This window comes from Petromyzon marinus, chromosome 28, assembly GCF_048934315.1.
Source record: "Petromyzon marinus isolate PM22_M1 ecotype Great Lakes invasive population chromosome 28, UKy_Petmar_22M1.pri1.0, whole genome shotgun sequence".
Classification (NCBI taxonomy): domain Eukaryota; kingdom Metazoa; phylum Chordata; class Hyperoartia; order Petromyzontiformes; family Petromyzontidae; genus Petromyzon; species Petromyzon marinus.
In genome coordinates this window covers 4,757,083-4,773,843 of record NC_133694.1, presented here as the reverse complement: position 1 = coordinate 4,773,843, position 16,761 = coordinate 4,757,083, and the positions used below count along the sequence as shown (strand labels likewise).

The window sequence follows — 16,761 nt, the reverse complement described above, 5'->3', positions numbered from 1 at the left end:
TTTACCTTGAGTCGAATAGATGTGTTCATTTTACATAGGTAAATAATAAAATAGATTTGATGACTTTACAAAAGAAGAGAGCCATGTGTAACGCATACGTAGGCCCTTCCCTCCTATTCGCCTTAGGCCTCTCATAACCTCAATCCTGCCCTGGCCGTGACACTGCACTGTAACGCTGCACTACAATGGGACAAATGATTTGAACACAACACCACCATGATAATTGGGTATGGAATTAGAACTGATAAACTGGTTATTTACAGCAGAGGAAAAGCTTTATTTATTGTAAGCTCGGTTTGGTGGTGCCTTTCACCCTGTCTCTCATGACCTTCTTCGTGTACACAGCGATCTCAATAGCGGAATGACGGACAACCAAACGTAATTCCGACACATCAGGAGCTCGATAACGACGATAATGAAGCAAACGCGAATCAAAACACCAACACGATAATAATAATAATATTAATCATGATGACGATTTTTACAAGTTCTAGAATCCAACCAGTTTATTTTTGGGTATCTCACGCAAGCAGTCACAACCGACCACTTTACAATTCTGTCCGCTCTCCAGGTCAAGTCACGCACTTTCAAAAAAATACAAACTTTTTTGGCCGGCGTAAACGTTGATTCAGATTTTTGTATGCATGCGCTCACCCTTCTATGCCAGGGGGACGGCAACCTGCTCCTCCGGAACCCTTATGCGGGTTCTTGAAGGACTGCGTTGCGGCTCTTGAAATATAGAGGTTTTTTTTATGGAATTCCCAAAAAAAAATCTCTCTTCTTGTTGCTCTGGTTGCCGGTCCCTATTGTGCACGCTCGCGACTCTCGATCCTAAGCGGAAGGATACGAGCAGCCGGAATTTGCCTACGGTATGTTTTTTTTTTTTAGCTAAATCCCGACGTCTCCCCGTGTCTCCAATCTTCCCTTGCAGAAGGACCTCCTCAACTCCCCTCCCAGGCGTCGGCCGCGCTGCCTCCCCGGAGCTAGCCGCCAGGCGCGGGCAAGTGCGGCCGTAATCGGAGGAACACGGGTGTCCGACGGAGGGGGGAGGGTGTCTTCGTCGAATGCGTGGCTCTTGGCCGACGGTGCAGACCGCGCGTCCCGCACACACCTGCCTAAAGTGCCGCCTCCTCACGAAGATCGGGCGAACCCACGTACATCCGCAATCCTCTCGCTAAAGGCCGATTTTGCCCAAGAACGTGGATTCAATCTCCCTACCACCCCATAGTACTGTGGGAAATCGTTGATGATTTCTTTTTTTAACCCAGGAAAGCCCCCACTGAGTCTCAAGACGTTTTTAATCAGGAGGGTCCTTATATGTCTCGCTGTAAGGGGGGGGGGGGTGGGGGCGATATTTGCGATGTGTTTTTGCAATTGAGTAATTTGCGGGTAACTTTTATTTCTTTCGGTTAATTTGGACCATGCATTGCCGATTGTCGTTATTGTTGTTGTTGTCGTTGTTATCGTCATTGTTGCAAATGTCACGGGATCTTTCGACGTCCACTGTGAAAGCAGACGGCAACGTATTTTTTTACGGTTAATGCGCCCGCAGTGTTAACCGGGGCGGCCGGCAGGAGCGAACTGCAAACCTCTGCGACGAACGTCAGTCTTGCTCAACGCAATGCCACATCGCCGCTTTTCCAAGTAACTTATGGTCATATTCAGTAGAGCATAACATTTTTTTACGTAATTGCAGTGCTTAAAATCATCGTACGACTTTCTTTTGTACGTAATGTATTAAGAACCAACCTTTTATTTCTCTCAGTTAATCACTTGTATAGATAACTTTAACATTTTGACACTTTTGAAAAGAAAATGCAATATAAAATGTACACAATGTTTGAATAATAAAATGTTAAAACTATCATAGCTAGTTGGCGGGTGAGGTGAACAGGGGTAGGAAACAAAATGATATTTTACTTGAACTTTATTTTTTACTAAAATGATTTTGTCATACAAAAAAGGCAAATCCAATCAATACTGGAAATGTGTCATTGGTGCTGAATAGTGAACATTTTCCAGACACTGTACAAAATATTATGTTTTTAATTTGTGTACCGTAATGAAGATAGTGTTTAAACTACGTGTAGGATAATGTCAATCTGATAGGCGTTTTTTTTTTCTAACTGAGATATATTAATCATGATAATAGAGTTAACTCGATTATCCGTGGCCAGATTATTCGCGTTCCGATCTCAGAGGTCAAGGGACCTCGCATGCGTCGGGACATCAACTGATTATTTTAATAAACGTTCATTCTGAGTCTTATCACCGTCATCGCCATCATCAGGGGTGGTCAATCCACTGCTGGATGAATGGCCTACCCAAGCCGCCGCCACCACCACCTCTCAGGATCGTGTCATGCAACAATCTGTCGAGCGTCCGCAACACGAGCTGATTTCATCGCTGCATCTCCTCCGTGGACGTTCGCTCGGGAGCGTCCCGTTCCCTCGGCTTGCTACTCCCTCATTATTCTTGATCATCAGCCGTTAGCTCCTCTCGTGAAGTGTTCTGCCCGAGGGAACTTACTTAACAGTTCGAACGTTCTCTTTGAACTGCGTGTGTTTTTTTTCTGCGTATGTATGTTGAACTTCTGGCACACCGTAAGTAGCCAACCGTGCTAATCGGAGGTGCAGTAAGCAGAGAGCAAACCGCAAAAAAACTCCGCACGTGTTTACAAGCGAACCGGCGCACGGAGCTAACGGTGGAATGCAAGAGACGCGGCGTGGAGGAGCACTTGATGTTCGTGAAATCAGCTCCCATGATTGGCACTCCGTATGTCACTGTAACGTTCTGACGCCGTGCCCCGACCGGACATCTGTGAAAAAGAGCTCCATAGCTAGCTCATCGGATTATTCCTCCAGTATACATACACACTCTGATTCTGATCTGTACGGCGGATTCAATAAAATAGAAACTTCCATTTAGGAGCGCCGACGTATAAATAAAAGATTAAGGGGCTACGTCATTAACATTGCCTGATAAAAACAGAACAGTTTATTTATCTAATGTTTTCGTAAATGGCCTCTCTCTATTAAATGTTTGTGCCTTCCCCGCCTGTGTTTTAATGAAGCATATCCCTTGATTTACGGCACAAAGCAGATTCCACAGAACGATATAAATTTAGTTAAAATCGGTGAAAACCAAACGCCGTGTGATTTGGTTCGTGAAGACAGGGTGCGTAGACGTGGGAGCGCAGTGCGGTTCAACAATGGATATTGCTCCGCTGTCCTCTGCTGACAACACAAAGGTAGACCCACAGAAGCCTATATCAACCTGTTATGCATGATGATCACCCTGACGAGCACAGTCCAGGTTCAACCCCGCTTCATTTTCGCGATCTGATGAGATTGTGCGCGTCACAAGTGATCTGTTCATCGCCACCAAATCCTGAATGTGAGCAATCGTTTTCAACCCACGTGATGTGCTGCACGGTTGTCTTATTTTGAATATTCCTACCGATTTGCGTCGGTGAATCCGTCAAGAAACTCCATTTGTTTATCAGTCGCAGCATCTACCCGAGTCATATTCTTTATGCAGAGTCAATTAATGGTTCATCCTGACCAGAAGGAACCAGGAACCTATGGCATTGATGGATGGGCAGGGTACAAACAACCACCATCAAAACAAAAACACACGACCTGACCGAAAATAGGTGTTTGCTATTATCCCACCACTAGAGGGCAACAGTGACTAGGTGTTGGAGGGCAAAGCCTCGAAGAGGCTTCAGATGACGGCTTGCATGCAATGGCAGCTCTCATTCAGTGGGTACAACTACATTGATGAGGTCAAAACTGAGCGGGTGCTGGAGGACGAAGATTAACGAGAATTATGGCCGCTCGCGCCATGCGGATTTCTTGAGGATTAAAGTTACAAACACAATCACGCCATCCGTAGGACGTGCTGCCCACGAGCTTGTTTTTTTTTTATCACACGCGTATATCGTTGTCGCATTGCCATGGGATAACTGGCAGAGCCACATCCGCTCCTCCTTCAAGAACCACCTCTTCTCCCCCGTGGCCCATCCTTCCCTCCATCCCTAAGTACCCCCGTAATTTCCGAACCCACTAAACCTCCCTCCCCGTACCCCCATCCCTAGTCACCGTATCACTTTTAGCTGCCCTCATTATGTACCACTTATAACCCTTGTAAAGCGCTTTGGATAAATTCGCAAATAAATGTAAGATAGCATGTCAGCACACAGATCACAAAACGTTATACATACCTGTCAACCCATACGGTTTACCTGTATTCTTGTACAGGGATATTGAGTTTTCAGGTCCATACGGCATACAGCCGTTTGTGATGGGACCTTGTAGGATGAACGTTGAGATTTATAAGGGTACGGGGTGACCAATAAGGTCTGAATTGGTCTGTAATAAGGTAGAGCACTGATAAGGTATGCGTTAAGGGGGTACGGATGGAGAGGAGATCTGATTTGCTATGCATTCCCTAATTGCCACGATTTCTCAAACTCAACGCCCACCCATCACGATCCACCATTCCACCCACACTTGTCCATCTCCTTTTCAAATTTGTGCCTTTACTCGCTGAACATGCCGGATGATTGGTAAATGGGGGAGAGCGGTAAACAACCCTTTACAAAACAACAATGATGACTTGAGTTTGGGAAACTTGAGCAGTGACACACGGTCCATGATCCAGTTTGAAATGTTAAACTTTTATGCAGTAAATTAACGGAGTTATAAAATGACAGAACGTAGATTGACAAATGGCTGTTATGTGAGGCTGTTGGTGTTGTGCGAAGATTTGTAATGCTGTAGATAGTTTGCAATTAAATACTAAAGCCAAACTATTACTATTCAGTGTGTGTTGTTTGTTTAATTCAGCAGGGTCAGCGTTTGATAGTGCTGGCTGGCACTTGCCACATCTGTGAAATGCAATATAAAATGTACACAATGTTTGAATTCTAAAATGTTAAAACTGTCGTAGCTATAATAATAGGGATTTCCCCTTTTTTTTCTGGCAACAAAACTGAAACCTTTTTACAAGGATTCATGTCTGCATTAACCACAATACCTGCAGTCAAAATGCAAACAAAAAACATACTATGATAATATATGCATTGTCCTTGAAACTGATAGCTAGTTAGTGAGTGAGGTGATCAGAGGGATAGGAAACGAACTTACATTTTACATTAACTTTACTTTTTACTCAAATGATTTCGTCATTAGAAAAAAAACGGAAATTCAATCAAGACTGAAACATATGTTAATGGTGCTTAATAGGAACATTTTCCAGACACTACAATGTATTGTTTTTTTAATATGTGTCCTGTGATTTTGTGTCCTGTGATCTTGTCAATCTGATCGAGGTTTATATACACAGTATATCACGACAATAGAGCAAATACATTCCACTTATTATCATCAGCCATCGGCTATCCACTGCTCGACGAAGACCTCCCCAAACTCTACCTCTCTCACGTCCCGCGATGCAACAATACAATCCAGCGACAATAATCCCACTCCATGTTGAAGGACAAGCCAGGCAGCTACTGGTAAATACATTCTCGCTCATCACAGCCCATATTTAAATGGACTGTTCATTCATCTGATCCAAGATCCCCAGCAGGTGGAACTGTTATTTTTTTATCAACTTGTCAGGTCATAATATAAACAATTTAATGTGTTTTTGTATCGCTCTTAAAGCGCAGATAAAAAAAATATAACATGCATTGAATGTAAAAAGATTCGTAATCCTGTAATTAATTCATTGCTGTAGCTCATGCCACGGTTAACACGATGCCTTTTCAGGAACCGTTCAGACGAGATCCGATTGACAAGGCAGAAGATCATGAGTCGTTGATCAATTTGAGAATCACACTCCATTGTGTTTGTTATTGCTTGCGCCTGGTGCGGCTTTAAATAATAATAATCATTACATTCAAGATCGCGCTTTTCATCAAGGATTTCACAGCGCTGTCCAGGACAGCAGCCGACACTCAGCATAAAAATGATATTATTAATCAGAATCAGAATCAGAAAGGGTTTTATTCGCCATGTAAGTTCACACCGACACGGAATTTACTTTGGCAGGATGGTGCATACATTCAACATATAGGAATCTAAAATCTTAAATAAGTTTTAAACAAGTCTTACTATAATAAGGGTTAAAAGTCTAACACCAAGGGGCTGAAGTATAAAAAAATAAATAAATATCGAATATAAAATAGCTTTAAGATATAATTTAAAAATAAAAAATACAAATAGGGTAACATAGTTAATATCGGCAAGGTGTCGTTATGTAGATCAAATGTTAAAAACAGTGTTAGCCCTTGGCCTTGTTTAACAGGCCAGCAGCAGATGGGAAGAAACTGTTTTTATGGCGTGAGGTTTTGGTCCTGATGGACCGAAGCCTTCTGCCGGAGGGGAGAAGCTGAAACAGAGAGTGTCCAGGGTGGGAGAAATCGGCCATAATCTTCCTCGCTCGCCTCATGGACCTTGTCGTGTGCAGGTCCTCGAGGGTTGGTAGATTGCAGGCAATTACCTTCTCAGCAGTGTGGATGATACGCTGCAGTCTGCTCTTGTCCTTGGCAGTGGCAGCAGCGTACCAGACGGTTATGGTTAAGATTAATTTACGAAATGAACTAAGCGTTTAATAGGTTTTAAAGCGCATTAAAAAAATTCAAGCGACTCCGAGATCCCTGATGTCTCGTGGAAGAGCGTTCCGAAGTTTGAAGGCTACACGGGGGGAAAATCTCGGTCACCCACAGACCGAAACCTCGACCTGGGAATACAGAGAGATGATCTGCATCATGCCCAGATCTTAGGGACATTGAGGGGGACACATGGGTGCAGCGTGTCAATGATGGAGGCTGAAGGGAGATGGTTCACTGCTTTGTAAGTTAACAATGTGATTTTAAACCGAGCGAGGTGTCTCGCTCGGTGTGTCTTTGTGTGTGTCTCTCTCTGCATGTGTGTCTGTCTGTGTTGTTTCCGTGTCTGTTTTATCATTAATTCTTACCTGATGATGGTCGCTTGTGTTGCAACGGAAACGTCGTATTCTATTATTCTATTATTTGATTTTCTACGTGAGGCTAAAACGGGTGTAATACGATGTGAAGAAGGTATTCTGGTTAACACCCTTGCAGCCGCATTCTGAACATGCTGCAAATGGATCAGCACCATCTTAGCCATGCCCAGGGAGTAAGACATTACAATAGTCTATGCGAGATGAGATGAAGACATGGACCAGCTTTACTGCATGAGGCAAGACATAAGGGATCGGATACGGGAGATATTCCGAGGATGGAAAAATTAAGTCTTTGTGATCTTTTAGATATGAGCCTTGAATGCCAATGTGGGATCGCAGAAAACCCATGGATTTGTGACTTCCTGTGCCGGACTGATTTCATGATCGTCAATCGTAATGTTGAAGGGTGCAAGCTTTATGACTTTGATGGGGTGACCCAATGAGCATCAACCCCAGCTTTAACATCGTTCAATTGAAATACATTTTGTTGCTACCAACTTTTGGATGACAGCCAGCGCCGAAGTAAGCATGGAGGCAGACGAAGGGACATCGGACTCAAGTGAATTTGAGTGTTGTCCGCATAGCAATGAAACTTTAGGCCCAGATTTCGGAGCAAACGGCCCAGTGGGACCTTACAAATACAAAAGAAAAGAGGACCAAGAACCGAACCCTGAGGAACCCCAAATTGAACAGGCCTGGGAGCAGATTTAAAATGTCCCATTGTTTGGTGGTTGATGATAATTAAGCCACTGGTCATCGGGTTTGGTATGGATATTGAATCACAACCACGCCGACCACCTCCATCTTCCCACAATGCCCTCCACTCCCAAAACACTCCTCCTCCACAACTGTAATCGGCAGTAATGTAATAAGAGATGCACTTTCTCCAACTAACTCGTGACGTTACTGCAACGTTGCCGTAAGGTTGTAGTTTGGTTGTGTTTAAATCAACATCGTTATGATGTTATCACAACATTTCACGGAAACCAAACATGACCGTGTGCAGTACAAGTGTATGCTTGCTCGAAGAAGAAACCAATGGTTGCGAATTGTTTTACACGCCAACAACAGGACACTGTCAGACGTTTCTGTCACGTAGGTAGAAAAAGAAAACAAAAAATATTTCACGACGTTTCGATCGTAGCACAAGCGGCCATCCTCAGGCGGAAAAAAAAACAATCCAGCAGCGGAACTGCTTTTACAGCCTTGTTGTAACAGCTCTCTCGCGTGACTTTACCGAAAGAACCAAAGAATATGTATCCCTGCAGTCACGAAAGCTTCAAATCAAGACTTTTCTGGGGACAGTTGTGGATAGAGACTGCGTGTGAGTTGGAAGTTCACCCATCACACTGAAGGTAGGTTAGTGAACCAACTCCGCATATGTTTTGTTAGTTTCAACTGAGTAAATTTTTCAGCCGTGTTTGTTGTTGATGGTGCACTTAAAATGGATTTTCTGGCCTGGTGTCTGCAGGACGCCCCATGATTCGTTATTCCAATTGTTTAACTGCACCGACATATGGTGTTGTTGGAACGCTGCTTTTGGGACACCGTGCAGATTTCACTTGAAGCTACACCATTGCTCATTTCAGTTGCGCACACAACATGCACAGCACAATAGCAATGCCAATTCTAAATTATGAAATGTATACGCGTGGTGATAGTTTAATCCGTTGCTGTGCTGCCATCTCCTGGCCATCCCCAAGCACATAGTCTTCTTCATTGATTGGCTGGTCGTATGTTAACGGCATCGAATAACTGCCGTGAAATTACTGTATGCATCTAATTGTGGTGAAATTGTAAAATACTCTCGAGTGCGCTTGTGTAAAATGCCATCATAATGTGGAACATAAGAATGGTTTCGCCCAGCTTTGAACAAATTTGCATACTCTGGGATGAAATAACAGCAGACAAGCCCCCAATTGCAATGCATGACACTTTTGATGCCATCTAGCGGCATGCGTGGTGTTTCTAACCAAACAATTGTTTACATTATGAGACCTCCTTTGCCAGTAACAAGATATAGTAATAGGTTTTACCCTTTTAACTGGCACAAAAACTGACTAGGCTCTAGGAAAAGCCGTCTCGGGTGTGGACCAATCAAATTCACGGACAGTGCATATTATTATCAGAGTTGTCTCTTTTGTTTGCATTTTGACTGCTTGTGTTGTGGTTATTGCAAACATGATGCCTTGAATAAAGGTGTCAGTTTTTGTGCCAGTAAATAGGGTAAAACCTATTACTACAAACAATTGTTACCCGACTGCAATCGGCGTTTACTCCAGCACAAAAGACTTGTTCTGTCCGAGTGTATGAATTAATGATACTGGTGAATCGATGTTAGTTAACCTATGCATACCGCCTTCGTTAATGTTAACTGATCTCAGTCAGACCTACATAAGACCTTGTTTCAGTAGCTTTCGCTCTCTCACCTGAAGACGGTCGCTTGTGTTGCGATCGAAACGTCGTGATCTATTAATTTTCTATCTACGTGACTTTACCGAAAGAACCAAAGAGTAATGTTAAATCATTTGTGTTCCTCTGACTCCTGTATTCGCTAAACACTTAACCAAGAGTGGACGGTAACATATACATACGATATCAGGTACAACTGTGAATTTGCTTACTCATGGCACTGCTCGTGGAAGGGCCCACCACGAGACAGTATTTGGCCTACTCTTCCATTCCACACTGGCCACACGTCTTGAGGTGGGAGTATACCCACGCTTTACGTCAACTGCCGATCGAATGCATCGTGGCGTTACTGCATTTTATACTGTCGGGTGAACAGAGGCAAGGGGGCATTTAAGAAATGTGTCCACTCTTTAACCTACAGAGCCGGGAGATGGAGTCGAACTGGGGAATTTTTGATTGCAAGTCCAGTGTGCTCACCATTTGCCCCCACTGTGGCAGCGTAGCAATGAATGCACTATATTCTTGGTTCTTCCGGTAAAGTCACGTAGAAAGAAATATACTTTTTAATTGACTTTTATTTTAAATCCTCATGACTTTACCGAAAGAACCAAGAATATTAATTCCTGCAGTCACGAAAGTCTTAAGTTAAAATTTAATTAATGCACTCTCGATGCTTAAGCTCTGACAAGAGACAAAGATTCACCCACAAAGCCTTTCGGGGCAAGTTGCTGTTAGCGAGCACTTACGAAGGCCAGAATGACGCACAAGGGGGGTGGAGGGGGGCAGCACCATGCACGGCCGCCTTTGTCTCCCCAGTGCTGTAATCGACCTAGATGAGGCCCTGTACCGACTAAGACATTGGGCCACCTAACGTCGGCCGTGAGCAGGTAACCAAAACTCTGGTTCGCCGGAAAGTTCATAGAGCAGTGCGCTAAGCACTGCACCGCCGCTCCACTCGAGTTCTCTCTCGCTCGCTCGCACACACACACACAGATCAAAAACACACTCAGTACACCACACATTAAAAAAGCCACACAATTTTTTTTGTTTTATTTCTCTTATTATTATCATCATCATTATTATACAGTATTGCATACCAACTGCAAAGTATAAATCTTTTTTTTCCTGGTATCGCAAAGAGCTAACTCTGGGTACACACAAGTTTATTAAGATTAACATGGTCAGCACACGTTACTCTGTAATTACGTTTTGAAATGTATTCCACTTGCCTTACTCGACAATGCAACCACACGCACACACGTCATCGCTCTCGTTTGTCAACAAGGTGGCACAAGAAGCCAGGATAGTGCCTCAGGTCACCCAGAGCCCGCGAATATGTCGCCCTTGAACGGTTGTTTGATCATCAAATGACATTTTGGCAGTAAAAAAAAACTGCTTTTTTCTTCCTCATCGCTCCCGCCACCTCCCCCCACCCCCCTAAAATAACATTTAGAATAAAATAGAAATATCTACACGCATATCGATGCATAATAATATGAAACAAAATCTGTTGACTTTTATCACCCAGCCTGCCACTGCATGTTGGAACAGGAGGTCCAACCACCTTATACAACATTGTTTCTGTATAGCACTGTCATACACTCACAACATTGCTTCCGGCTTGCCGAATTCTCCTGCGATTAAGTTACGTGGTGCATTTTAAGAAAGCGAAATTTTTTTTTAGTTTTTAGTTTTTTTTTTTTACAATAAAAACACTGATTATTAACTTATGTTTATTTTAGCTACATCGTTTTTTTAATTTTCGGATTTCCCCCCCCCCTTCCTCCTTCAGCACGTAATAATCCCACAGATGAATGCAGTGTTGATGCATCCTCACAAGCTCGGAACGACTTTGAACAACGTGATTTCACTTGCACCGCGAATTTTGTTAAGCACAGTATTATTGTGAGGATCATTTTTTCTGTGAAATATGCGCGAATGTGTTGGTTGTTTCTCAATGGCATGACTGAACCATGCTCGAAAATACAAAAAAAAGATCAACAACCACATGTTTTAAAACCTAGCACCAGGCAAGATTTGAAGTGCGAACAGGAACAAAAACAAAGTTTGAACGACAAAGTCTGTGTGTATACTTACGTAAAAGATGTCACGCTAGTCTCTGTTTATAGTTCAACTACATTGCAGATCAAGTATATTTTGCATGCACTGTCAATTAACGTTTTTTTTTTTAACAAACGAGTCCGAATCAAAGCGAATGTTGTGTAAAATAAGCCGGCTTCCACAACCCAGTGTTCTTAGCCATAGATAACAAGGTGGGCCCTTAACGGTGTTTTTTTGGTACAGTACTAATATTTTGTTAACATAATTTCACTCGCAATCTGTCAACCTGATCCTTTGGAATTCTCATCCTAATTTACCGTTAAAATGTAACTTGTCGCTGAAGCAATTTGCCGGTATGTGTTGTTTTCCTTTTTTGGGAAAGTCAAGAAAAAAACGTGGCCGAGGAATGTCGGTCATTTTGTCGACAGGCCGGCCAATGTGTCTCGTCAAGATCCTCATGAATCTCCTCCGTCACTAATGCCGTTCTGCATTACTTGCTTTGAAGCATCTTAAAGTGCGCTTGTACTCTGTATACAGGGGGTGCTGCTTTGTTACTAAGTGCATTTGTCATTTAAACACGTTACATCCTTCTCCCCCTCCTCCTCGACTTGTTTAATCATATGCCTTGCGCTCTGCAAATGTCAAACCTCGCGATCAACGTAATGCTGAATCTGCCAACAGTAAGCCGTTGTTCACTATCGACACCGTTGTCGTCCGCGATCCATTGCGGACCAAGGGCCTGTGTGATGAGGTTACCCCCAACGATATGTGCTTGTGCATTGTTCAAGAAAACCATGGCTTATAAACGACGCCGAGAAATGCTCTTAATGGAAACGTCGCAGCCCGTGTGGAAGCTATCGGAATAAGTTTGCAGCCGCTCGTTTCTCCGTCACGTCACGGATGATGGAGGGCGTCCCCGACGCCGCACACCGAAGCTCGCAAAAGCTCCTGAACTGGCTTGGAAGTCGATCGCATTGGAGTGCTCGTAAATGATGTTGTGCCGTTTGATGTACAAAATTGTTCGGTGAGTTTTTTTTCTTCTTCTGAATCTGTGATGGAACAAAATAAAACGACCCTTTTTTGTTATTGCTACAGTGCATTGAATTAACTTGGACGCCATAATGTGAGAATAAGAAGAAAAATAATAGCAGTAGGAAATAATCATTAATAAGAGGTCGAATGATGCAATTGGCCCCGCATACACTTCTCAATACTATCTAAAGTGAAACGAGTTCTAGCTTAAGGATGTATTCGTAACAATAATAACGATGACAATAAATACGTGACAATAACGAGTGATTTGATGTTTGCAAAAACCGGCTTAAGAACAAAACAATTATTGGAGAAAAACAAGATCAGCTTCTACTCAAGAATAAAAAAAATGATATGTACGTTATCGTAATTAATATCACTGACTAATATTTAAAGGATTTTGTTTCAATGTATCGTAATCAACGTCGAACACTTTAGAACCTTGGGGTTATTGGAGGCACAGGGTTATGTTTTGGGCTACACGTGGGATTTTATTTGCAAATTGAGAAGCTTGCAGAAACGTATTAAAATGACGCTTTGCCAGAATGATCTGCAAAACCAAACTGGGCATTACACAATGGATGGGATGAATCGTCGTAGCTTTCTTATCGCTTCCATCTGCCTTAAATAAACGTCACTTGTAGCGATGGGGGAGGGAATACTGGGCCACAGAAGAAACAGCCAAGGAAACATGCTCACGCACAACACATACAAGGAACATATTCCGTTTGGCACCTTAACACCAATGCCATTTGACAAAAATCTGTCTTTTTTTCATAGTCTCTTTTTTTTGTCTATCGGATGAGTTAGGAAATGTATTGAATTGATACACACGACATTAATTGAGGGTTTGTTTTCATGCTAATACTATTGACACGTTCGATTTTCAAAAAAAATTCGCCCGTTTTTTTTAGCTACAATTTTTTTTTAATCGCGCACTTAAAAATAAATAACTACATTTTAAAAACGAAACGTCTACACTGCAAGTAACTGATTGTCATAAAGCAGGAAGCAATATTATCTTGGCGAGCAAACTGTCAATGCCTAATGTATGAGTGTTAGCGAGGAGCACGTATCTTGGTCCTTCATTTAAATATTAACGTGCCACTTAACACTCTAAAAACAAAGTAAGGTGGAAGAAATACGAATGGAAATACTGCTCTGGAAAAAACGGGGAAATGATATCAAACCGGCTATTTACAGGCCCACGCGCGTCTAAACACACGAGAAACAAACAAACAAAAAGCAAGACTAAAAAGAACCCCACACAATTCTACTGTGTACTGCAAAATTGGCTCCCCTCTTGTGACGTGCTGTAAGAATGTGTACAAAAACGTTGCCTGGTGGGGAATTATGTACAGCGAAAACATACACCATACCTGCTCCGCTGCGCTAACCGCGGAAAACCACTTTCCAAATCTCGAGCGTAAAATGTTCGCCGGCTTCCGTGACAAATGAACACAAATAATATTAGATCCGTTCGTTTTTTTACTTTTACGCCTATCAAATTTCGCACAAAGGAGAGGCGAAGAGCCACGTGACCGACGTGACCGAGTTACCGTCCGGTTGCACTTTGGGGGGGGCGGGGGAAAGAACAAATATTGAGTGCCTCGGCAATCGGTAATTAAATCGTGATCGTCGTGAGGTTTTCTTTTTTCTTTCCAAAAGGGTAATTATTGCATGACAAAGGCATATTCTTAATCAGCAATGCCATTCTCACCGTGACCCTGTTATAATTCAAAAGGAAGTAATCGTTGGAAAAGGTGCAAGCAAGTGACATGCCAGCGTTAAAGTCCGACGTTCACGTAATTGCGACCTGTTCGATGTAACCGATCCACGATACTTATAATTTAACCGGAAGCAAAAGAACGTCAACCACGAAAACGGCAAGTGGCTGCTTGACCACGCCGGCAATGTTGCAGAGTGACATCGGTTGAGATTTCTTTGATGGAGACGGCGACTTAAATGTTAGTGCACGTGCCTTCAAGTCGCCAGGTGGTGTTGGTGTGTTTGATGCATTGTAGCCATAGGGTATGTGGGGGGGGGGGTAAATATTTGTTCAATCGAGTGAGCACATTTGCTTGTAGATTCTGACTTTTGATTGACGCTGCAGTGCAAGTCACTCTCGGCAAAATGTGTCCATGGTGTCTGTGAATTATCTGGTGTCGAAAGCAAAATACTGTACGCTGTTCTCTTGTTGCACAAGGATGCGATTGTCATGTGAAATCCTTATCAACGGATGCGGCTTCATGGGCCGCCATAATTAACCTTGTCATTGGTATTAAGGGCTTTTCTTTTAATAACAATAAAAGTAACTTACAGCCCTCTCTCAATAAAGGACCTCCCCACACAGTTCGGTCGCGCGAGAGTTGTCCGACCAAACATCACGGCAGGGGGTCCATTGCAGCGTGGTGGAATGTGGAGGCCTCGGACCGGTTTGGTGATCACTCGCTGCCGATGTCAGCCACGCCTAGGGTTTGAAATCGGCTTGATGCGGTGGGTTCATGCCATGCAGCATGCTATCCAGCGCATACGTCGCTAATAATAATAAAAAAAACTCCCAGCAAAGTCTACACAAAAGGAAACGAATGTAATTTAACATCTTCACAAAGTGACGTGATTAATAAATCGTAAGTTATATTCTCGTTTGAGACCTGAAATCTGCATTGAAGCTGAATCACTTTTTGACTTTACCAGACTGCCGTGAAGCGCTATCTGGGAGGCTCTGAACGTAACCATTTCTAATGAGCAACTCGTTTTGTAACTATCCCCACATTTTTATCTGCGATAGCTCGAGGCTTCTCGTCCCACACAATGGAGACCCATTTGCCACAACTAACACATATTTTGGTTCCGTAAATGCAGAGGTCGATGATAGGTAGCGTCGAAACAATACAACTTCCAACAACATCTTTTCCATTTAACACGCATCGGGGTAAAACCCATCAAACATTATTTTTGTTTCTACTTTTAAAGCAGAGAGGGGGGAGATACAAGATTAATTTAGGCACGCAGTAGCCTTTTAAAAGTTTTACTGCATATCAACATCTAATAATATATATAAAAAATGATATTCCATAACATCATTGACTTGGTCAACCAATAAGTTACAAGTACTGTATTTTATATATATACTGTGTGCATGTATAATAATTCTGACACGTTGGCTTTGCCCCTGCTGTGAAACCAACTTCTCAAATTTAAAAACCACGGTTACGCAAGTCTTCATTTGACCTTTGATCCCCACGACTAAGAAAACCTTACTTATTACATTTACACAATGATAATAATCATTCCTATTATTTTGTCCTACTAAAAGTCATTGCGTGGATTGAGTGAGTAACTAAAAACAATCAACGATTACCCGACGACAAAAATATCTCCCAAACAAAAAAAACAATCAAGCTTTGGTCCAACAAACAAAGTCGTTTTTTTAGGGATTTTTTTTTTGCTCTCGTCTTTTTTTCCTTTTCTCTCTTCCCGCACCCAAAGGGGGTGTTGTGTGTCGTTGTTGTTTGTTTGTTACTTCATGATATCGCTTGGGGAAACTTCTTCACGCTCTTGTCCGGTCCTAAAGGCGACTGACGGGGTGCAGGGTGCTCGCTTCCGCCGGGGCCCTTGCCGCTCCGTGCCACATGCTGCCGGAGCCTTGTGAGTCTCGGTCCGACAGGGAGAGCATCATGGCGTAGGCCTGCAGGCACGCACAAACGTTCGGTTCCAACGCCAAATATATGCGTGTGTGTGTGTGTGTATGTTGGAACCTCTTTCGCACCGTACGTAGCCAACCGTGCTAATCGGAGTATCAATACCGTACCACCATGTGGATAGGCGGGAGCGTCCATCTAGGCCTGGTTGGGTGTCCACATCTCAATAATCTCGAGGTGGCCAGGAGTTGGCCGAAAAGCAAATGGCCTCCTCATGTCATTGTTTTGACAGATTCCAAATAAGCTGTTCCTGAAGCTGGGATTTCGCCCTGGGAAAAAAGTAGCTTTCATGAGAGTTATAATAATGCAGCACATTTGGTGTCTGTGCCATTCCTGTAGCGCCGGGGCGATCATCACGAGGACACTGCTGTGTTTCACAGACATGGTCTGCAGTGGTTTCACAGGAGGGGGCGACGTTGCCTTGTGTGATCCCAGAGGAGCATGGGTTGTACAAATTTTGGGAAATTTGAAAAATGTGGACGGTGACGCCGGCACGCTGTGGCCTACCCGTTTCGAATGACGTCGCGTGAATCTGTAAAGGTCCCACCGCGAAAGC

General features: G+C 43.1%; 2 protein-coding genes across 8 annotated transcripts in view; one reads left to right on the top strand and one right to left on the bottom strand.

Moving 5' to 3' along the window:
• The window catches only part of LOC116946937 (uncharacterized), a 120,107-nt gene extending 115,292 nt beyond the window's left edge, over positions 1 to 4,815 (top strand). For all 4 annotated transcript variants that reach the window (XM_076070285.1, XM_032962220.2, XM_076070283.1 and 1 more), the window contains one exon: positions 932 to 4,815. In XM_076070285.1, the coding sequence (XP_075926400.1) occupies positions 932 to 987 (56 nt within the window). In that variant the 3' untranslated portion in view covers positions 988 to 4,815. The remainder of the gene's footprint in view (positions 1 to 931) is intronic.
• A 5,614-nt stretch (positions 4,816 to 10,429) lies between these two features.
• The window catches only part of LOC116946935 (histone-lysine N-methyltransferase MECOM-like), a 313,772-nt gene continuing 307,440 nt past the window's right edge, over positions 10,430 to 16,761 (bottom strand). For all 4 annotated transcript variants that reach the window (XM_032962216.2, XM_032962218.2, XM_032962217.2 and 1 more), the window contains exon 17: positions 10,430 to 16,192. In XM_032962216.2, the coding sequence (XP_032818107.2) occupies positions 16,073 to 16,192 (120 nt within the window). In that variant the 3' untranslated portion in view covers positions 10,430 to 16,072. The remainder of the gene's footprint in view (positions 16,193 to 16,761) is intronic.